The following is a 22,806-nucleotide window of genomic DNA, read 5'->3' as shown; positions in this document are numbered from 1 at the left end:
GCAAGCTAAATGACATGATTCACATCTCCGGCACAACTGTCTGTTACAGCCAGCAGTCCTCTGATGCAGTGAAAAGAGCATTAGGAAATTCTTCTCTTCCTAACTACTTCTTTGAGAAGGCTAAAGGTGCTGACGAAGACAGTAGCAGCCGTGCTTCGACTGCAGACACAAACACAAAAACAGAGCTCTTCCTGTAATGGAGTTCACTGAGGTGGCTATTGCAGTGAGAACGAACTGTGAAGATTACCCTTCAACAGCCAAAGACCAGCTGGCATGAATTCTGGTTAGTGGATGCTGAAGAAGAGGGATTATCCTTGGTTGTCCTGCCATGATGGTAAGCTTGGATGCCTTAACGGTAGCAAAGTTTCATCAGGGTCTCTCCATAGCAGTAGGGTGGTGGTAGTTTTCTGTTTCTCCTTATGGACCTAGCTGAGAGTCCAGATTAACATCTCTGCCAATGAAGATAAAGGAACACAAAGATTCAACTGCAGGTAGCTTTACAGCTTTCAACAGAAGCAGAAACCTCAACTTTTGAAGATGAAGTGGTTAACATGACAAAATCAGAACTTGACACAACTGTGCAGGTAAAGCGAATGGCATATTACATTGCTAAACATGGCAGACCCTACTCGGATCGTCCCGATTTAACTGAATTCCACATACTGCATGGTGTAGATATTGGTATCGGTCTGTGTTCACAATTCAGTGCTACAGACATGCTAGACCCTATCTCATCTGCAATGCACCGAAAGCCTTGCAAATGACGAATGTGCGCTCAGATGCCGGAGAGTGACGGAAAGATAGCCATGTCTGTTGATGAATCAACTACTCTGAGCAATGAATCAACAGTTAGAATCTATTTAAAATGTGACACTTTGAAGGATGATTATCCTCACTTCATGTTTCTTGATCTGATTGCACTTCCACGTCAGACGGCTTCAGGCACTGTAGATTGTGAGCTGAAATGCCTCAATAAATCGAATTCTGATTACAATTACTCTTGTAGTATTTGCGAGTGGTGGTGCTAGTGTTATGCTTCGGAAGAACTCTGGCGTAGCGAGCTGTATTGTGAAGAAGTACCCAAATGTTCTAGCGAGGTAGTGTGTGAATCACAGGTTGGATTTGGCAGCTGCTGAAACGTTAAGTGAAGTAAGAGCTGTAAATCACTTGGAATTCTTTGACAAACTGTATACGCTTTACTGCCGGTCACCTGAAACCAAGAAAGAACAAGAAGAAGGTGTGAGTATCAGCAGAGGGAAAATTACTTTTTGTAGTGACCCATTATTCTTAGATAAAGTGAAAAGGAGGTAGGGCAGCTGTGCAACCGATTTGGAATAGTCAATGCCTAGCGTGACTTTCTTGACTATACTGGTCAGCTGAAACCTCTGTTCAGCTCCACGTGTGTGATTTCATGCAGCACGGCTGAGTGTGAGCGTGGATTTAGCCACATGACTATGATTGTGAATGGCAAATGTAGCAAGCGGCTTATTCCGCATATGTCATTGCTCATGTTTAGCAAGCTCCGTGGCCCTTCATGTTCCATGTGGCATCCTCTCAGCTGTGCCAGAACTTGGCTCAGACATCCTTGTTCTCCCTCTGATTCACAGACACATAAATTACAAGATGGAGAAAGACACTTTGTGGAAATACTTGTAGAAATTAGATAAATGCATTACAGCAGGCCTTTGCTACTTCAGCCCCTGTTATGCCTTGATGTATTTTGTGTTACTTGTGTAACCTACTAGCTAGTTTCAATTTAAAATAAACGTTTATTATTTCCGCCTGATAGAGTAATGTCTATAGTGCAGCAGCATGATTTATTTTGTATTTTCATTAGCCTATAGGCTAAAGTAAAAAGAAAACGTGCTACGCATTCATTGGGTTTTTCTCACTGTACTGTCTAGATTTAGATCTTTTACATAGTGTGTTGTGTACACATTAATGGCATTTCAGCATAATGATTTCAACAGTTAAAATGAATTGAATAGCTACTATAGGTGTGTGTGTGTGTGTGTGTGTGTGTGTGTGTGTGTGTGCGCGCGTGTATACCAGGGGTCGGCAACGTTTGGCACGCGGCTCGCCAGGGTAAGCACCCTGGCGGGCCAGGCCAGTTTATTTACCTGCTGACGCGGCGCGGGCGAGGGATGTGCTGGCCGCGGTTTCTCGCCGCCCCCATTGGCCCGGGATGGCGAACCGCAGCGAGTGGGGGCCGCAATCGGCCGAACCTGCTGCGTCAGCAGGTAAATAAACTTGCCTGGCCTGCCAGGGTGCTTACCCTGGCGAGCCGCGTGCCAAATGTTGCCGACCCCTGTGTACACAATTAAAAAAAAGAAAATCCAATACCTTGTTATTTTGGACAGCCAGCCTGTCTCCAGCCATGCCTGGTTTAGCCAAGTATTACTGTACCAGAAATTCAGTAGACAAATAAAATGTGAATTTGTATAATTCATGTTTATGAAAATCAATATTTTAGTGGCATTCCAGTACCTTCCGATTTTGGACTACACCACTGTCTCTAGCCGAGTGGTTAGGGCACCCAACTGGGAGACCCGGGGTCTAAACTCTGCTCCAATGACTATTTAAGTGTTCCCAAGTAGAGATAGATACCGAATTCCCTTTGGGGGTGGGGCTTAGGCCACACCCCTCTCCTCAGCATTTCCTATTGGCTGGTTTAGGCAGCTCCCCACTCTTAGCTTCATAGATTTCAAGGCCAGAAGGGACCTCTGTGATCATCTAGTCAGATCCCCTGCATGACACAGGCCAGAGAACTGCCCCCAGATCATTCCTAGAGCAGGTCTTTGAAGAAAAACATCCCATTGTGATTCAAAAATGGTCAGTGATGGAGAATCTATCACCACCCTGGGTAAATTGTTCCAATGATTAATTACTCTCACTGTGACGTGTATGCCTTATTTCCAATCTGAATGTCTACCTTCAACTTCCAGCCACTGGATCATGTTAGACCTTTCTCTGCTAGACTGAAAAGCCAATTACTAAATATTTGTTCCCCAGGGAACTACCTATAGACAGTAATCAAGTCATCCCTCAACCTTCTCTTTGTTAAGCTGAATAGATCGAGCTTCTTGAGTCTCTCACTGTGTAGGGTGACCAGATTTTATAGGGACAGTCCTGATTTTAGGGTCTTTTTCTTATATAGGCTCCTATTACCCCCCAACCCCCGTCCTGATTTTTCACACTTGCTGTCTGGTCACCCTATCACTATAAGACATGGTTTCTAATCCTTTAATCATTCTCACGACTCTTCTCTGAACCCTCTGCAATTTATCAACATTCTTCTTGCATTGTGGGCACTGGAACAGGACCCAGGATCCCAGCAGTGGGTCACACCAGTGCCAGATACTCCCACTCGAGATTCTTCTGTTTATTTATCCCAGGATCACATGAGCTCTTTTGGCCACAGCGCCACACTGGGAGCTCCTGTTCAGCTGATTATCCACCAGGACTCCCAGGCCCTTTTCAGAGTCTCTGCTTCCCAGGAGAGAATCCCCCGTCCTGTTCCTAGATGTATTCATTTACAATGAGCCATAGTAAAACACATACTGTTTGATTGCCCCCCAGTTTACCAAGCGATTCAGATCGCTCTGTATCAGTGACTTGTCCTCTTCATTATTTACCACTCACCCAATTCTTGTGTCAGCTGCAAATTTTATCAGTGATGATTTTATGTTTTCTTCCAGGTCATTGATAAAAATGTTAAATCGCGTAGGGCCAAGACCCGATCCCTGCGGGGACCACACTGGAAACACACCAGTGCAATGCTGATTCCCAGTTTACAATTACATTTTGAGACCTGTCAGCCAGTTTATAACCAATTCATGTGTGCCACGTTACTTTTGTATCCTTCTAGGATTCCGATCAAACTGGAGTGCGGCGCCAACTCAAGCGCCTTACAGAAGTCTACATACATTATGCCAATGCTATTTCCTTTCTCTACCAAACTTGTAATCTCATCGAAAAACAGATCGCAATTATCTTGGCTGGAAATATTTTCCATACACCCATGTTGATTTGCATTAATTAAATTATCTTCTTTAATTCTTTATTAATTTAATCTTGTACCAGCCGCTCCATTATCTTGCCTGGGATCGATGTCAGGCTGACAGGCCTGAAATTACCCAGGCCATCCCGTTTACCCTCTTTAACAATTGGCCCAACTGACTCTCCCTCTGGAGCGTATATGGAGCCTGGGCACTTAACTCAGGGCTGTGAGTCCACTGGGCAGCAGGGCACATGAAGCTAGGCATGGCAACGCTGAGCCAAAGTCCCTTCTGTGGTTCTAGCCAAGGTCACACAGGCTAGGAATTGAATCCAGCATCCCAGGCCTTAGCCCCCAGCCCACCCCTCCTCTCTAGGTGCCTCGGGGGAGCGTGGGAAGGGCGAAGGCCCTGCAGTGACATCTGTCTCCTGTTCTTGGCTGCAGGCCACCAGAGCCCTGTACGAGATCTTCAAGGAGCAGAACTGCAGGCAGCAGGTGAAGGAGCTCTTCCCTCAGCTCTCCATCGCCCTGCTATTCCAGATCACATACATAGTGGAGCTGTCCATGCATAACCAGGAGGACACGCCCGCACCCCTCAGCCCTGTCAGGTACCACCAGCCCGACACCCCACCTCGGTTCTGAACCGTCGCCCGCAGGCACGCGGCAGGGCCTGGCCTGGGCTCGCTCAGTAACAAGAGGCTCGCTCTGCATGCAGGTGTGCGGTGGATGCCATGCAAGCCTTGCTCCAATGTGCTGGCTACAGGGACCAGACCACGTTCATCCACAAGCAGGGTGGCTGGGGCATGCTCGTGAACGCCGACATGCACCACAAAGGCGTCTTGGTGCTTGCCCGGTGAGTGTCTTGTCCCTGGGGCTGCTGCCCAGAACTGACCGCAGTAGCATCTCCCGTCCCTGGGCCCAGGACACGGCCACATCGCCTTCCCCGCTGGGTGAGACGCGGCTCCCAATCGCCTGTGTGGAAGAGGCCACAGCCTCTGTGCCATTGGCCGAGGGGTCAGTCGGCTACTTCTCCACCCTGCGCTGCCTGGCGTAAACCGCTTCCTGCGTGGCTCTGGCAGGCGTGGCTGGGCAAAGACAGCCTCCGTCATGTCTGTCTGCAGCGTTGGTGTAGCCCTGTCAGGCCCAGCACATGAGAGAGACAAGGTGGGGGAGGGAATATCTTTGGCTGGCCCAGCATCTGTGTGTGAGAGAGAGACGCTAACACAGAAAGCTCTAACACTTGTCTTAGACCAATCTAAGATATTCCCTAACCCACCTTCTGTCTCTCATCACCCAATATCTGGGCACATGAGAAAGGCCACCGAGCCCACCGACGCCCTTCTTTGTCTGCAGTTCTCTTGCAGCCTATCACGGAGTCCCTGGGCAATGCTCTGGAACTGCTCCCCACAAAGCCAGTCAGGACTTTGGGGAGCCTCCTCTCCCTCGGAGCAGACTGTCTTCAGGGCAAGAAGCTCACACGGCTTCACCTTCCTGGGTCTCTCCTTGGAGCATTCAGCATATGCCCCTCCGTGCGCTTCCCACAGCGAGTCCCCCCAAGTGGGGTCCTGAGGAAGCCAGAGGATCCTGCACGCACCCCCACTTCGCAGTCAGACGTGACTCTTAGCCAGCCAGTAAAACAGAGGTTTATTAGATGACAGGAACACAGTCTAAAACAGAGCTTGTAGGTTACAGCAAACGGGACCCCTCAGCCGGGTCCATTCTGGGGCCCAGCGAGGCAGACAACTCCGTCCGCACTCACTTCCCGTCCCCAGCCAGCTCCCAGCTGAAACCCCCCTCCAGCCCCTCCTTTCTGGCCTTTGTCTCTTTCCTGGGCCAGGAGGTCACCTGATCTTTGTTCACCTTTAGCTATCCCCTTGCAAGGGGGGAAGGGCCCTGGCCATTTGTTGCTAGGAGACAGATTGTCAGCCATTTATGCACACTGGAGACTTAAGAAATGCATAGGGGAAACTGAGGCACCCACACAGTATTCAGAGGAGACATTAAGAACGGTCCCACTTGGTCACACAGCCCAGCGCTGCGTGCTCGGAGCTTGGCCTCGTGGAAGGGCACCCTGTAGAGTGATTAAGGGTCTGGGTCTCTAGCAGTTAGGCTGCTGGGCATTTTAAGCCAGCAGGAACTTGTCCATGCCAGCTGCACGTGACTAGTCACCCGGGATCCCCTGTCCTGTGGCACTGGTCTGGTTAGATTTGTAAATGGAGAACCAGTCCTTGCCCACCTCAATGATGTGGTGTTTGTGTTTCCCATGCCAGGGCCATGGTTTCGGTCAGTTTCCAGGAGCGTTGCTGGATTTTCCAGGAGCTGATGGCCATCCTCAACTGCAGGGATGATAGGCGGTACATCCCGGCCATGGCGTTCTTCATTCAGGTGAGCCTCACCGGCGGGTGAGGGTCGTGAGAACAGCCCTAGCCCAGCGGTGACTGTGGCATGGGGCTGACCTATGGCCAGGGGCGGCAGGTTTGTAGAAATGTTGGTGGTGACCAGCAGAGCCCGCCCCTCCAAACTGCCTCCCACCTGTCTAAGTCTCTGGGAGGGAGTTTGGGCGGGGGGAGGAGGTCTGGGGTACAGGCACTGGGCTGGGGTAGGGGATTGGGGTGCAGGAGGGGTGAGAGGTTGGGCCCTGGGAGGGAGTTTGGGTGGGGGAAGGGGCCTGCGGTGCAGGCTCTGGGATGGAGTTTGGGTGCTGGGTGCAGGCTCCAGGCTGGGGCAGAAGGTGGGGGTGCAGGAAGGGGTGAGGGGTGCAGGCTCTGGGAGGAGTTTGGGGGCAGGAGGGGGTGTGGAGGGAGGGGGTACAGGCTCTGGGAGGGAGTTTGGGGGCCGGAGTGGGGTGTGGGAAAGGGGTGGGGGTGCAGGCTCTGGGAGGAGTTGGGAGGGTGCGGCGCTTACCTGGGGCTCCTAGGCAGGGCGGGCCTGGGGGCCTCCGTGTGCTGCTACCCCCAGGCACTGCCCGCGCAGCTTCCTACTGGCTGCAGGGGCGCTTGGGGTGGGTGTGACGCAATAGGGAGCGGGGTGGATTGACCTGGATATGTCGGTTAGTTTTACTGGACTGTCTGCATGGGGGATGGGAGAGCAGGGGATGACTTTAGGTGAGGGACAGTACCTGAGCCTGTTAACCTGAGCCAGGAAGGGGGGTGGGGCAAGTCGACACCTTTGCCCTGGAAACTGGACAAAGGGAGAGGGGGAGAGAAGGAGGAGGAGAGAGCCTGCAGGAGGGGTTTTGGTTTCAGTTTTGGGCTGGGTGGGAAGAGGCAGGGAACCCCAAGTCTGGGGTCTAAGATCCTTGCCCCCCAGAGGGACCTGGCTGAAGGGGTCCTGGTTGTACTTACAAGCCCTGCTTGGGACTGTGTTCCTGTCATCTAATAAACCTTCTGTTTTACTGGCTGGTGAGAGTCACGGTGAATCACAGGAAGTGGGGGGTGCGGGGCCCTGACTCCCCCACACTCCGTGACAGTGGGACACAGACCCACCCCACTCAGGGGCCGCAGGGAGGGGCCGGCAGCCATGTGGAGCAAGCAGGCAGGAAGCCGCTCAGCTCCGCTGCACTGCGGGTGGTAAGTGGGGGCCCCGGGCTCTTTTAAATGGCCCGGGAGACGTGGGGGCAGAAGGCGGGGCTGAGGCCCATGGTGCCCAGGCACCGGGGGCCCATAGAACTCGCCGCCCATGCCTATGGCCAGGAGAGGAGTAGGTGGCTCTGGGGGTGGGTGGGTGACCAGGGGCAGGGAAAGCTCCTAAAGCCCTAGGGGTGGAGTCACTGACTCTGGACATTGTTACCGGCCCCAGCTGGTGTTGCGGGGCTGAAGCAAAGCCCAGGGTCGGGTGTCTCTTGTTCCCCAAGGCTCAGCTCCATAGAATGGTCCCTTGTGTGACCTCGGCCCTGAAGCCCCCTCTGACGTCCGTATGCCATGCGCAGGCCGGGCCCATCCACGGCCAATTCACCTGCCCCCCGTAGACCGGGCGGCCCTTTGGAACACAAGGCTGCAGCCCCCTCCCTCCCTGCTCCGCATGCAGCTGAGCCTTAGTGAGGGAGCAGGGTAGGCCTTGATCTCGGCTGGAGCCTCGAGGGCCCGTTGCGCTAGCAGCGTTTCAGTGGGGCACACAGGGTGACCAATCGCGGTGCCCGGCGTACAGCGCAGGCTGTGCCCGTGGCAGGTGGAGCTAAGGGCCCCTTGGCAGAGATGAGTCGTGAGGGTCCAGCCCCGTTCTCTAGCTTGTTTCGCTGTTGGTGTGTTAGCTCCTCCAGTGCCCTGACCTTGGCAATAAGCAGGAAGACGCCATCCTGGACCAGTTGAGTGGGCAGCTGAGAGACCCCAACACTGTGGTGCGCTGGCTGGCGCTCAAAGGCCTCCTGAACCTGTCCCTGTGCCCAGAGAAGGTGAGAGGGGAGGAGGGCTGGGGGATAAACCCAGAACCGCAGGGAGCTGCTGCAGGGCTGGGGTCATTGAAACCTTCCATGGGGACATGGCCCTGGCCTCGAGTCAGGAGCCCTGGCTTCTATTCCTGGCTCTGTCACTGACCTGCTTGGTGACCTTGGGCAAGTCTCCAAGCCTGGCTCCTGCGGGGTGTGTCTCTGGGTGTGTGCAGTACCTGGCACTGCCGGGCCTGATTGTGTCTGGGGTCTCTGTGATCCAAAGAACCCTAGCACTAGATTAGCAGCAGAGCTGTGGACTCTAGACCCCAGGGAATGCTGGCGACACCAGTGATCAGGGACGCCCAGACAGAGCCATTTCGCTTCAATTAGGAACCATTTTTTCCTACAAATCCCCTTTTAAAGCCTCATAGGTTTTAACTGTTGATGTCACAGCTCTGTCCCGCAGCACTTGCTCCTCTGAAGAGCTCTACAGGGGCCTTTTGCTGCTAAGATCTCATAACAAGTTTGATACACACAGTATAGTGAAGGCAGAGAAAACCCTTGGGGCTTAAATACACAGATCTGGCAGCCTGGTAAAGAGGAGACAATCTGAAGGCAACTTTCACTAATGATAATTTACTTACCCTGAGAATAGCGGGTCAGTCCGGTTTATTAAACCCGGACTACGATTCGATCAGACATGGAGAGGGCGTGACTGTAATTCTTTGTCATACACCATTCCCATCGTTCCATGCGCCTCAGCCTGCTTTTCACTTGCTTGTGGTTCATTTTTTCTTCCGGAACCGGTTAGCCTGTATTTCACACATTTTTTCCCTGATGCCGGTTGAGATTTTCATAGATTCATAGATTCTAGGACTGGAAGGGACCTCGAGAAGTCATCGAGTCCAGTCCCCTGCCCTCATGGCAGGACCAAATACTGTCTACACCATCCCTGATAGACAGTTATCTAACCTACTCTTAAATACCTCCAGAGATGGAGATTCCACAACCTCCCTAGGCAATTTATTCCAGTGTTTAACCACCCTGACAGTTAGGAATTTTTTCCTAATGTCCAACCTAAACCTCCCTTGCTGCAGTTTAAGCCCATTGCTTCTTGTTCTATCCTTAGAGACTAAGGTGAACAAGTTTTCTCCCTCCTCCTTATGACACCCTTTTAGATACCTGAAAACTGCTATCATGTCCCCTCTCAGTCTTCTCTTTTTCAAACTAAACAAACACAATTCTTTCAGCCTTCCTTCATAGGTCATGTTCTCAAGCTCTTCTCTGGACCCTCTCCAAAAATGTTTTGTGGGGCTGTCTTTGAAAGGTTCAAAAACCAAATACAGAAATGATTGAATCTGGCTTTTAGTAACAGACCAACCCTAGAACTCGTGTGCAAAATTGGCTCCCTCCTCTAGGCTGGGCTGTAAGGACAGGGACTCGGGAGAACCCAGGTTCGGTTCCTGGCTCTTCCAGACTCTCTGGGTGACCATGGGCGAGTCACGTAGCCTCTCTGTGCCTGAGTTCCATGTCTGTACAATGGGGATAGAAATCCTTCCTTTGTGTGCCTAGCCTGTAAGCTCTAGGGCAGGGGACGTCTCTTACTGTGCCTGGAAATCCCCCAGCACAAGCCCTGATTGCAGATAGGCCCTCGAGGTGCTATTTGAACCCCTATAACAATAATAGACTTGATTTATTTGGGGTCAATGTGTTGTGCAGAGAACTTTCCACAGATGATACCCGCTAATAAATACCATCCCCTGAGATCTGGGGTACAAGGAAGCAGCTGCTTATATTGCAGGTAGCCGGGCCTGCTGCCCGTGATCCTAGCTGGCTGTGCAAAGGCTTTGAGGTTCTAACATGTCACCTGGAGGCAGGGGCGCTGGAAGACTTTTTATAGTGGAGGTGCTGCACCCCACCTTACCCCTGCCCACACCCCCTGCCACCCCTAGAGCTGGGCTCAGGAGCAGGGCCATGGCTCCAGGAGCCGGGGGCGGGGGAGGTGGATGGAGCAAGGGGACCGAGGCTGGGGCCACAGATGGGGGTTGGCGCAGGGCTGGCAGCTGGGACCCTGTGAGCGGGGCCAGGAGCAGAGCCCCGTGTAAAACCTGGGAGTGCTGCAGCACCCCCTTAGTTCCCATGCTTCTATCTGCAGGGGAGGTGGACGTTGTTTTGGAAATGGCTTGTGGGTCACTGGAGGGTGTTTTGTAAAGCAGCTCCTCATTTCACGCAGGTGGGGAAACTCCAGCGTCTGCTGCCAGAGGTCCTGGAGCAACTACAGGAGGTAGACAGGGACATCATCGCCGAGGCCATCACCGTGCTGAAAAACATCCTTGCCAGCATGGACAGGCAGAGCGCCAGCCGCGCGGCTGTGCAAGTGGCTGAGAAACTCCTGCCTTTCATTGATGATGTAAGGCCTGGTGGCCCATAGGAGACCGTTCAAACTGCGGACCTGTGAATGGGGGCTGGCGGGTGGGCTAGCAGGGCCTGTGTATGGTCCTAGCCAGAAAAAGGATTGTTGTAAATGATGTGAGCCCATTCCCGCCTTCCTCTGCTACCTCACTCTCCTTCAGAGCGTATGGCAGAAAGGATGGGAACCCTTGTGTCCTGCAGGCCTGCTGACAAAGATCAGGGCAGCCTGGGGACAAGGCTCCCCTTGTGGAAGGACATGCATTCCTGAGTCTGCATGCAGTGAGGGGGCCTCTGCAGCACAGGGTGCTGCAATGCTCTTGCTGGCTTCCAGGGTGACAAGTGATGGTACCCTGGTGAAAATCCTGCCCCTCCTCTCCCTGGCCAGGAATCCCACAGCTGGCCTGGGAGCTCCATAAGGAAACGGCTCCGTTTGTAGGTTCTGCAGCTACCACCCTTTCCTCTCCCCTTCGTTCTCATGGCAGCGCAGCGTCAAAGGAGGGCCTAGTTCTCCCCAGGCCTTTCATAACCACAAACTAGCCCCCGCCGACACGTTCACCAGACTGATGTCCAGTCCCCCACTGGATGGTGAGATCCAGCAAGTGGGCAGGAGAAAGGGGCCCATCCATTACTGCCTTCTAGGGGTAACCCCCAGTGGGGGCTCCTGGAGCGTCCACCCACCTCCCCAGCTTTCACAACACTAAATACTACCCTCAGCCCTGCCGAACTTTGCTGGGACCCTGCCGCTCTTTATTTAGTAGTGGCACAGGCCCGGCTCAAGCTGTTCCCAGGGTCTCCTGGACCCCAGCTGCAGGATCTCGCCCTGGTGCGAGCCCTTTAAACCAAACCCCTCTCGGGCCCGGGGGGAACAGAACAGGTTCTTTATGGGGGGGTGTTAAATCCAAATAGCGTTAATGAACACAACGCCCATCACCAGGGAAAGGCAAATAGGCCTCAACAACTGGAGGGAAGACCAGCGAGGTGCCAATTCAACATCTGCCTATGCCCACTGCAGTGCAGCTCTGATGCCCCCAGACCGCTCCCATAAGTTTTGTGCAGAGCCTGCCCGGCTGCTCTGAGCTGACACCGGGGGCAGGAGCAGCTGGCTAGTAAGATTAACATGGGATGGAGTCTAGCAAACAAGCCAGGCTACCTGTGTAATGGCATGTTACCCTGTATGATACTGTTCGACTACTAGGTGATGCTCTGTAAAATACCTTATTTCAATGAACCTCAGCTGTATCCAGCAGAGCATTAACGGTTCTTATGATGAACCCATCTGCAGTGCTCAACTTTTGCCAGGGCTTAGCCCTGGCACCTCTGGGCTTGCTGCATCAGTTATGATTGTAAAAAAATTGCTTGAGCCCCAGCACCTCTTTCATTACAAATTAAGCACTGTCCATCTGGTGTGTGTAAACAAGCTCTGTAGGCAGTACATATCTGGTACAGAACATGATATGGTGTCAGGAGTAAACTAAGAACAGAAACCAAAGGAAAACAGCAACACAGGTTGCAGACGGAAGGAACAGCAACGAAGTTTGCAGGACCTCATCAACATGCCCCACTCTGATTCCCCAGAGAACGTCACCTTTCATAACCCTTCACAATGGACAGACTGGAAACAATGTTTGGCACGATTTTGCATTGCAAACAAGCTGCACAAAGGAACTGGGGATATACAGGTATTGACTTTAATTTAGGCTATGGAGAAGCACGCAGAGCATATCTTTACCTCCTTTGACTTTACTGAAGACCATCACAAAGACAACTATGCAAGGGTTGTGGTTAAGATTGATGCACACTTTATAACCGAGGGAAATGTGGTTTATTAAAGAGCATGTTTTCAGCAAAGAATTCAAGAACCAGGGGAAAATGTTGAAAGTTTTAGAAGACCTCTGCATCCCCTGGCTGAAAACTGTGATTTGGGGAATGTAAAACATGAAAATTTCAGAAACAGGCTGGTTATTGGGTTAAAAGATAAAAACCTTTCATAGAGACAAGCCAGGTGAGGTCTAAATGATATTCCCTCACCTACCTCTAATATCCTGGGACTGTCACAGCTATAACAACACTGCTAAAAACCTTTCACAGTAGCTACCGCCGAAGAGAGATTTAACTCTACCCACAGCTATACAGCTAGCAAGAGTCAGAATTAGTCAAACAACAGGCAAAAGCAAATTGAAAAACCTGCAACTAGCTTAAAAGCTACAAACAGACACTTAAGTGTTAAAAGTCTTTCTCATAAAATCCCTGAGGTAAGGAGAGAGAATTCGCAGGCTAAGAGGGACAAATGCCAGTCTACATGCACAAGGTGTGGAAAAGTCATATCCCAAGGGATGATACATGTCCAGCCAGAGGCTCATGCTGTAATAAATGCCTGAAATATGGACATTTTGCAGCTGTTCGTTGCACTGAAGCAGTCAGGGAGTTGACTCATATTGCAGACAATCAAGACCCATTGATTCTGGGATCTATCACTTGTGATGACATGGCGCCCGCCTGGAGAGTGACATTGAATATTCAAAGCAAGACTATTGACTTTAAAGTTGACTCGAGAGCTGATGTCACACAGCTCTGACCCTCCCTCAAGGGATTTTGAACTGCATGGGCACCGAACCAATTTACAAAGACAAAAGCTTTGCGTTCCGTGTGTATGAGATCAAAGACCAACAACCTTCTCAGCTGCAGTGTAGCAGCCATGATGGGCCTAGTGAGAAAGATGGAAGAACTTGAGGATCTGATGCTATTGGGCTTTTGAAAGGTGATCTAGTCCAAATCAACTTAAGAGGCAATGCTGAACCAGTGAACAACCACCTCTACAAGAGAGAGAACTGGGAAAGACTAGCTGCAGATTTTTGTGAATTCAGAGGACATCATTGCCAGGTCATTGTGGACTACTTTTCCAGCTATATAGAAATAATGTACTTGAAAGACATAACATGTTGCAGTGTTATTGAGAAACTGAAGTGTACGTTTGCTCATTTCTGTATCCAGAACAACTAGTGATGGACAATGTCCCACAATTCACTGCAGCAGAATTTAAGTCAGTCTGAATGAAATATGATTTTGCTCATATCACTGGCAGCCCAAATTACTCACAAGCGAATGGAGAGGCTGAGAGAGCTGCGCAGACAGCCAAAAACATCTGACAGCAGGAAGATCCATTCCTTGCTCCTCTGAATTACAGATCAACACCAACAGCAGCTCCTGCATCTAGTCTAGCACAACTCCTCATGGAAAGACAACTCAGAACTACTGTTCCAAGAACCTACTACGAAGTGGCCAGACAGGAAGAGCGCAGCCAAATCAGATAAACAGGCTAAAAGAATCATAGAATCATAGAATATCAGGATTGGAAGGGACCTCAGGAGGTCATCTAGTCCAACCCTCTGCTCAAAGCAGGACCAATTCCCAACTAAATCATCCCAGCCAGGGCTTTGTCAACCCGGGCCTTAAAAACCTCCAAGGAAGGAGATTCCACCACATCCCTAGGTAAAGCATTCCAGTGCTTCACCACCCTCCTAGTGAAATAGTGTTTCCTAATATCCAACCTAGACCTCCTCCACTGCAATTTGAGACCATTGCTCCTTGTTCTGTCAACTGCCACCACTGAGAACAGCCGAGCTCCATCCTCTTTGGAACCCCCCTTCAGGTAGTTGAAAGCAGCTATCAAATCCCCCCCCTCATTCTTCTCTTCTGGAGAATAAACAATCCCAGTTCCCTCAGCCTCTCCTCATAAGTCATGTGCTCCAGACCCCTAATCATTTTTGTTGCCCTCCGCTGGACTCTTTCCAATATTTCCACATCCTTCTTGTAGTGTGGGGCCCAAAACTGGACACAGTACTCCAGATGAGGCCTCACCAATGTCGCATAAAGGGGAATGATCACATCCCTCGATCTGCTGGCAATGCCCCTACTTATACAACCCAAAATGCCATTAGCCTTCTTGGCAACAAGAGCACACTGTTGACTCATATCCAGCTTCTCGTCCACTGTGACCCCTAGGTCCTTTTCTGCAGAACTGCTACCTAGCCATTCGGTCCCTAGTCTGTAGCAGTGCATAGGATTCTTCCATCCTAAGTGCAGGACTCTGCACTTGTCCTTGTTGAACCTCATCAGGTTTCTTTTGGCCCAATCCTCCAATCTGTCTAGGTCCCTCTGTATCTGATCCCTACCCTCCAGCGTATCTACCACGCCTCCCAGTTTAGTGTCATCTGCAAACTTGCTGAGAGTGCAGTCCACACCGTCCTCCAGATCATTAATAAAGATATTAAACAAAACTGGCCCCAGGACCGACCCTTAGGGCACTCCGCTTGAAACCGGCTGCCAACTAGACATGGAGCCATTGATCACTATCCCTTGAGCCTGACGATCTAGCCAGCTTTCTATCCACCTTACAGTCCATTCATCCAGCCCATACTTCTTTAACTTGGCGGCAAGAATACTGTGGGAGACCGTATCAAAAGCTTTGCTAAAGTCAGGAATAACACATCCACTGCTTTCCCCTCATCCACAGAGCCAGTTATCTCCTCATAGAAGGCAATTAGGTTAGTCAGGCACGACTTCCCCTTGGTGAATCCATGCTGACTGTTCCTGATCACTTTCCTCTCCTCTAAGTGTTTCATAATTGATTCCTTGAGGACCTGCTCCATGATTTTTCCAGGGACTGAGGTGAGGTGAACTTATGAACACTTTTACAACAGATGTCACGCAGAGAACTGCCTTGTCTAGAACCTGGTGCCCGGAGGTGACATGTAACTGCTGATTGGGGTCACCGTTTAAAGGTTCAGCCACTCCCAGAACAGCTCAAGTCACCCCGTCCCCAGGCTGCCCCCTCAGCCTCACCTCCCAGAAAGCAGTGGCCCCTCCCTACAGCATCCAGCTATTGCTCCTGGTTCTCCCTGCTTGGCACAGCTCGCCCAGCCTCCCTGGTCACTGGACTGGTTCAGCTCTGCCAGCAGCCATGCAGGGCGGGGGCCCAGCAGCACCATGTGACCAAGCGGGGCTGGCTCTGATTTAACAAGAAACCCATGCACAGGAGTGGGGCAACCCTCAGCCCACTCCGAGCCCCTGGAGGCTGGGTGGCTTCCAGTCATGGCTTCCAAGGCCCCCTATCTGGGAACTCCTGCACATTTACCACTCCTTGGCCCTGGGTTAAATCCACCCCAGGTCCCTGTGCGTGGCTTGAACAAACACCAGTGTAGGAATTTGCCCCCCACGCTTGGCCCCCTTGGCCTGGCTAGAGGGCCGCTGTGGGTCAACAGCAGTGTGAGCTGGGCCCGCAAAGCGGGAGGACAAACGACACCCCCTCCTTCGCTCTTTGAATCTTTCCTCATCACTCCCTCTCTGCCGCCCCTGTCCTGGCGCTGCTCTGCCCTGAGCATTCCCCCTTGGCTGACACAGGTGTGTGCTGATGTCAGTGTGCCCAGAGCTGGCTGTGAGAGTCCAGGGGCAGTCTCACCCCACCTTACTGCTCTCCCTGGCCAAGAAGTTACCAGGCCAGCCCCTCAACTGGTGAAAATCTGCATCTCTATTGCCGTCAATGGCGCTATGCCCAGGAGACTCTGGCCCCAGCTGTGGCTGTATGGCTGGGGGTGAGTTACCAATACCCCCTGCAGGGCAGACATCTCTGGCACAGTGAGCGCTCGCCCCGCTGGGTGAGAATGACTGTCACAGCGTCTCCTCCCCACGTCGTCTCTTGCAGGTGTCCAGCAGGCTCCGGGTGCTCTCCATCACCCTCTTTAAACACCTGCTGGAGCTTGTAAGGGGGCTCGACAGGTGGCGGATGAAGGCGCATGTGCTCCAGAGCCTGGTCCCGCTGCTCCTCCTCGTGCATGATGAGCGTCCCAACGTGTCCCAGGTGAGGCCACGAGCTGGAGCCTGCAGCGGATACCGTTACAGAGTGACCAGTAATTTGTTTTGAGGGGGCAGCATGTGACACCCCCTCTTTAAAGGGTCTCGCTGACAGAGGGCAGGTGCTCAGTGCTGTGACAGTCAGGCGTTCAAAATCACTTGAACGTTGAGTGCAGTAGCGCCATGACCATGGCGCCCCACCCAACTGCTGAGTCTTCCCTGCATCCTCTGAGCCCAACACTCCCCCCCTGCAGCCAGGCTGAGAGATTGGGTGGGGGGAGGGGTCGCCTCACCACTCCTACAGCCACTGGCCTCCGCACATTCCCTGGCTGTGCTGGTGGGAAGAGCACAACCCTGGCCATGGCCCCTACCAGGAGCAGGGCTACCCAGTCTCCAGATGGTGCGCAGGACCCAGTGTGCCCTTGGCCAAGCGGCCCGTACAGCCCGTACGAGACATGAGATGCCCAAGCCGCCCCCCCTCCCCCCGCCCCAGGTGTCTCTGCACATGCTAGTGCTCATGGCCACCATCACTTGGGAGCCAAATGCCACCAGCACTAATGAATTCACCCTCCTACCCACCATGAGGTGGGGAACTGAGGCACAGCATGAGGCCTAGCGCCTCAAAAGTATTGATCACCCATAGGCATTAGGCACCTAAATCCCTTTGCAGCCCTGGGCCTAAGCAACTTGCCTGAGTTCCTGCAGGGAGAGCTGGGAATTGAGTCAGGTCTCCAGCTATTGCCTTAGCCACACCACCGCCCTTCCGCAAGCAACCTGGGGCCGGGAAGCGTTCAGCATGCACGGTCTCCCCGCCTCCGGGTAACGAGGCTAGTGGCTTCCAGCTCCCGTAACCGTGGCCGGCTCGCCCTGGCCCCACTTGTTTTGCAGGTGTGTTGGGACACCCTCAGCAGTGCGGCAGAATTCCTGAAGTGGCACCAGCTTGGTGGCTTCATCCAGCGCAAGGATACCTGGCAAAGCTGTGACTGCCTGGTGAGGGAGCCCTCAGGTCATTCACTGCGCAGCCCTCGTGGTAGGAGCGGGGGAATCGGTGGATAGGGCACCCCCCATTGCCCAGCTCTGTGCCCACACTGAGCCCCAGCCCTGGGACCACTCCTGGCCCTGGGTGTAGTCCCTCTGCGTGATCCCCCCGGCACAGGAAAGAGGGGTGAAAACAGGACATGCGCTCCACACACCTGGAACCCGGCCTGCGGGACGGAAAGGCCTTTAATAACCTTGTGCTCCCTTGTTCTGGTCCTAGCTGACGCGCTACAAGGGGAGAGCCAACAACTTTCTGTGCCAGACCATGGCCTTTCTGGAGAACCCACAGACTCCACTTAGACAAGCGGCCATCAGGTTCATAGGTAACCACAGAGCAGGGGTCCCTTTAACAGGGGGGCTGGATCTGGTCCCAGGCTCTCCTCAGTCCCTGCCAGCAGCGATAAGTAACCCTTGGGCTCCTGATTGTCCAATGCAGGATCAAGGGTGTCAGAAGTCCGCAGGAGCAAGCTCACCCCAAACTGCCCTGATCGGCTGATGGGCCCCCTCTAACCCCATTGCTCCCCATGCAGTCCCCATTCCCCCCCGCATACCCCACCATGGGCTCTTGGTAGTGAACCCTCAAGGTGCTGTGCTCTCCTTTGGCAACCAGCCCTGTAACCATCCCTGGGGACTCACCCTTTGCCCTGGGGACTCGGGAGCACCATCCTGGCCAGTGAGGGGCGGGGGAAGCGAGGGGTTGCTTGGAGGGTGACATTTGACACCCTCGCTGGGGATGCGGGGATGTGACGAGCTGTTTGTATGTGTAGGGCTCGCTGCCCGGCAGCTGGACCAGAGGAGCCAGGACAAGCTGGATGCCATCTGCAACGGTGGGTGGTACCTGCTTTGAGCACTGAGCGCTAGGGGGATGAACGGCCCAGAGCCGTGGGCTGGGTTCAATCTCCGACGCCAGCAACATGATCTCGGGCGAGAGCCACAAAGGGATGCAAAATGTAGATCCCCAAACCCCTGATCAGCTGCCCCCTCACCCTGTCGTGTCTGCTGGTTGGCATGTGCCAGGCACTTAGCCCTGACCTCAGAGCTGCGGCCTGGCAGATCCCCAAACTGGGCCTGAGCTGGCTGGCCTTCAGAGATGATTGCCCCCCCCCCAAACACAGCCGAGGTGGGGTGCTGCCTCCCCTCTTGCACTCACTAGCCCAGTGTTTGGAGCAGTCACCTCCACGTGGGGTGCCTGGGGTGAAGCCACTGCTCCAAATGAGGCAGAGGTGACGTCCGGTCACCTACCTCCTTGCTGCGTGCCCGGACCCCTGGGCAGCGCAGGGCAGAGCAGAATCTCCACATCTGTTGGCGAATGGCGGGGGGCGGGAGTGATATAGCTCAGGCTTCTCAATCCCAGAGCAGGTTCACAGCTGGGCCTCCCAACCAGAGCTAGAGAATGGCTGAGCTCCCTCCTCGGTATTTCCTGGATGGCAGCAGGGCACCTAAAGTTAGGCATAGCCTAACAATGTCCAAGCCCCCTTTATGACTCTCCCCCTCTCTGGATCTAAGTGCCCATCTGTGCATTGGGGGGAAGGCGGAGGGTAAATACAGCCAGGGATGAGGTGCTCAGATACTGCAGGGATGGGGCAGTCCTAGAAATAGTGAGTAAATGGGGTTCATTGGGACTTCTTGCCTGTGTCTGGAGGCTCCCTCATTTGTGGAGGGCAGCAGGGATGTTTAGTGAAGGTTGCTGGTTGTTCCTGCTAGTCCCCTGCCTCCCGCCTCCCAGCCTGCTGCCTCCTTGTCACAGGCCGAGAGGTACAGCGCTGGCTTGGTTTGCTGGGGCTCTCCAGAGCGCTGTGGCTCTGACCTCCATTTCCTTCCTTTCAATCTTAGACCTCAAAGGCTTGCAGCAGGACAGCAACTCCTCGGTCCAAAGCCTGGCTTCTCAGACCATCTTCATCCTGGAGGCATTCAAGAACCACCCGCCAGCCCACAGCAGCCTATGGACATGCTTTCATAGGATAAGAACAATGTGCACTAAGGAGAGCCCGGTCATTGAAGCTGCCCAGCTGCCCTAGCTCTGGGAAAAGCCAGCCTCCCTTCCCTGGGAGCTTCGTGCCAGACCATGGCTTCTTCCCCATTGGCCGCCTGCTCTGCGCAGCCATGTGAGTAGTTAACTGCTCGATAGCTTTCATCACCATGTACTTTTTGATAGGTTTCCATGCACTGTGTAGCATTTACGTCCCGCCCTCCATCCCCATTTCCAGTCGTGTATGTTTTTGGTGCCGTCAGCCATTTTGAAAATTTATTTTGTATTATTTTTCTGTGTTTGGCCGGGGGAAGGTTGTGTGCCTGTGTTTTGACATATTTAGAGAAAAAGTATGAATGAGTAGAAAGAGAGACTGTAAGGGGTTCACGGCTCCCTCCCCGTCCGTCCGGGCGGGAGACCACGCCCTTTGCTATGATACTTCCGGGTACCTTGGTTCAGGGGAAAAGTAGCTCAGTGTTAATGGTTCTAGCCTGCAGTCAGGCCAAGTAATGGTAGAGAGTCTGTTTGCCCAGGGCCCTCAATCAGGGCAGGGCAGCAATTGAGAAGGGGCTGTGGCCTACAGGCAGGCAGGCAGAGCAACAGAAGGTCCATTTGCCTGGCCACTGATCAGGGTGGGGCAGCAAGCAAGTAGGGGGGCTCTGACCTACAGTCCAGCAGAGCTGTGGCAGTCTAGGGGAGGTTATCTCTCTGGTGGGAGAGTCAGCACAACCGTCTGGCATCCGGATTCAGGTGGGAGCCAGACCAATGCAGGCCTCCTGACAACCAGGTGGGGAGGCTACCACTCCTGACGTTGGGTTGCCGGGGGTAGGGGAACCCAGGCCCTCCCACTCACCTACGTCCCATCCCAGGGCCCTAATAGAAGCGGAGTGGCCTGCCACTGGGTCAGCGGGGAAAATCCAACTGCAACACACTGGCCGGCTTGTAGTCAATGACACAGCTGAATCTGATTTGGCTTCCCTGGGCTACTTCCTACACGACCATTCTGTGTGTACATGGGTTCCACGGTTGTTGTTTGCTTTGGACCACGAAAAAGTTCAAGGAGCTGAGATTACAGAAAAGTCCCATAAAATGTAAAAGGGCTTAAAGCCAATGGGGTTCTCTCTCTCCCTCTTTCTCTCTCCACATACACCACATCTATCTATCTACCCCCATACACCCCCACATCTATCTATCCCCATACACCCCCTCTATCTATTTATCTATCCCCATACACATATCTAGCTACATCATCCCCCTCTATCTATCTATCTATCCCCATACACCCCATCTATCTATCTACACACTCCCCCTCTATCTATCTATGTATCTATCCGCATACACCCCATCTATCTATCAATCTACATACTCCCCCTCTAGATAGATAGATAGATAGATAGATAGATGGGGTGTATGCGGATAGATAGATAGATAGATAGAGGGGGAGTGTGTAGATAGATAGATGGGGTGTATGGGGATAGATAGATAGAGGGGGAGTATGTAGATAGATAGATAAATGTGGTATATGGGGATAGATAGATAGATGGGGTGTATGGGGATAGATAGAGGGGGGAAGGAAGAAGTAGGACCGCTGAAGACTATAGCCGGAGAGGAGATTAAAGATAATCTAGGCATGGCGCAATATCTCAATGAATATTTTGCATCGGTGTTTAATGAGGCCAATGAAGGTATTAGGGATACTAGCACCGTGACAGAGGGGCAAACAGAATGGGGGATTACCGTATCCGAGGTAGAAACAAAACTCGAATGCCTTAATGGTGCTAAGTCGGGAGGACCGGACGATCTTCATCCGAGAATATTGAAGGAATTGGCGCGGGAAATAGCAGGCCCATTAGCGATAATATTTAATGAATCTGTAAACTCGGGGGTGGTTCCGTTAGACTGGAGAATAGCTAATGTGGTTCCTATTTTCAAGAAAGGGAAAAAAAGTGATCCGGGTAACTACAGGCCTGTTAGTTTAACATCTGTAGTGTGCAAGGTGCTGGAGAAAATTCTGAAAGGGAAAGTAGTTGAGGACCTTGAGGTTAATGGCAAGTGCAATAAATTACAACATGGTTTTACGAAGGGCAGATCGTGCCAAACGAATCTGATCTCCTTCTTCGAGAAAGTAACGGACTTATTAGATAAGGGAAATGCGGTGGACCTAATATACCTGGATTTCAGTAAAGCGTTTGATACTGTACCCCATGAGGAATTATTGATTAAACTGGAAAAGATGGGGATCGATATGAAAATCCAGAGGTGGATAAGGAATTGGTTAATGGGGAGAATGCAGCGGGTGGTATTGAAGGGTGAACTGTCAGGTTGGAGGGAGGTTACCAGTGGAGTTCCTCAGGGTTCGGTTTTGGGACCCATTTTATTTAATCTATTTATAACTGACCTCGGAACCGATTGCAGGAGTGGACTGATAAAGTTTGCGGACGATACGAAGGTGGGAGGCGTTGCCAATTCGGAGGAGGATAGGGATATTCTGCAGGGAGACTTGAATGAGCTTGTGAATTGGAGTATCAGAAATAGGATGAAATTTAATAGTGAAAAGTGTAAGGTGATGCATTTAGGGATGACTAACAACAATTTTAGTTACAAGCTGGGGACGCATTGGTTAGAAGTAACGGAAGAGGAGAAGGACCTAGGGGTTCTTGTAGACCGGAGGATGACTATGAGTCGACAATGTGACGTGGCGGTGAAAAAAGCCAATGCGGTCTTGGGATGCATTAGGCGAGGCATATCTAGTAGGGATAAGGAGGTGCTGCTTCCGTTGTATAAGGCGCTGGTGGACCTCATTTGGAGTACTGTGTGCAGTTCTGGTCTCCCATGTTTAAAAAAGATGAACTCAAATTGGAACGGGTGCAGAGAAGGGCCACTAGGATGATCAGAGGAATGGAAAACCTGTCGTATGAAAGGAGACTGGAGGAGCTCGGGTTGTTTAGTCTGACAAAACGAAGGCTGAGGGGGGATATGATTGCTCTCTTTAAATATATCAAAGGGATAAATACAAGGGAGGGAGAGGAATTATTCCAGCTTAGTACTAATGTGGACACGAGAACGAATGGATATAAACTGGCCGTGGGGAAGTTCAGGCTTGAAATTAGACGAAGGTTTCTGACCGTCAGAGGGGTGAAATATTGGAACGGCCTTCCGAGGGAAACGGTGGGG

At 52.3% G+C, this 22,806-nt stretch overlaps 1 protein-coding gene across 2 annotated transcripts in view; it reads left to right on the top strand.

The window, feature by feature from the left end:
* LOC135978248 (maestro heat-like repeat-containing protein family member 7) overlaps window positions 1-20,144 on the top strand; it is a 38,804-nt gene extending 18,660 nt beyond the window's left edge. For both annotated transcript variants that reach the window (XM_065579251.1, XM_065579250.1), the window contains exons 13-22: window positions 4,442-4,605; window positions 4,713-4,850; window positions 6,268-6,382; window positions 8,247-8,387; window positions 10,597-10,773; window positions 16,477-16,632; window positions 17,514-17,615; window positions 17,884-17,986; window positions 18,431-18,490; window positions 19,497-20,144. In XM_065579251.1, coding sequence (XP_065435323.1) covers window positions 4,442-4,605; window positions 4,713-4,850; window positions 6,268-6,382; window positions 8,247-8,387; window positions 10,597-10,773; window positions 16,477-16,632; window positions 17,514-17,615; window positions 17,884-17,986; window positions 18,431-18,490; window positions 19,497-19,681 — 1,341 coding nt within the window. In that variant the 3' untranslated portion in view covers window positions 19,682-20,144. The remainder of the gene's footprint in view (window positions 1-4,441; window positions 4,606-4,712; window positions 4,851-6,267; window positions 6,383-8,246; window positions 8,388-10,596; window positions 10,774-16,476; window positions 16,633-17,513; window positions 17,616-17,883; window positions 17,987-18,430; window positions 18,491-19,496) is intronic.
* Window positions 20,145-22,806: the final 2,662 nt, after the last annotated feature.

The sequence above is a fragment of the Chrysemys picta genome, unplaced genomic scaffold (genome assembly GCF_011386835.1).
Source record: "Chrysemys picta bellii isolate R12L10 unplaced genomic scaffold, ASM1138683v2 scaf181, whole genome shotgun sequence".
NCBI lineage: Eukaryota > Metazoa > Chordata > Testudines > Emydidae > Chrysemys > Chrysemys picta.
The sequence above is the reverse complement of the archived record's forward strand: the minus strand, read 5'-3'. Positions and strand labels throughout refer to the sequence as shown.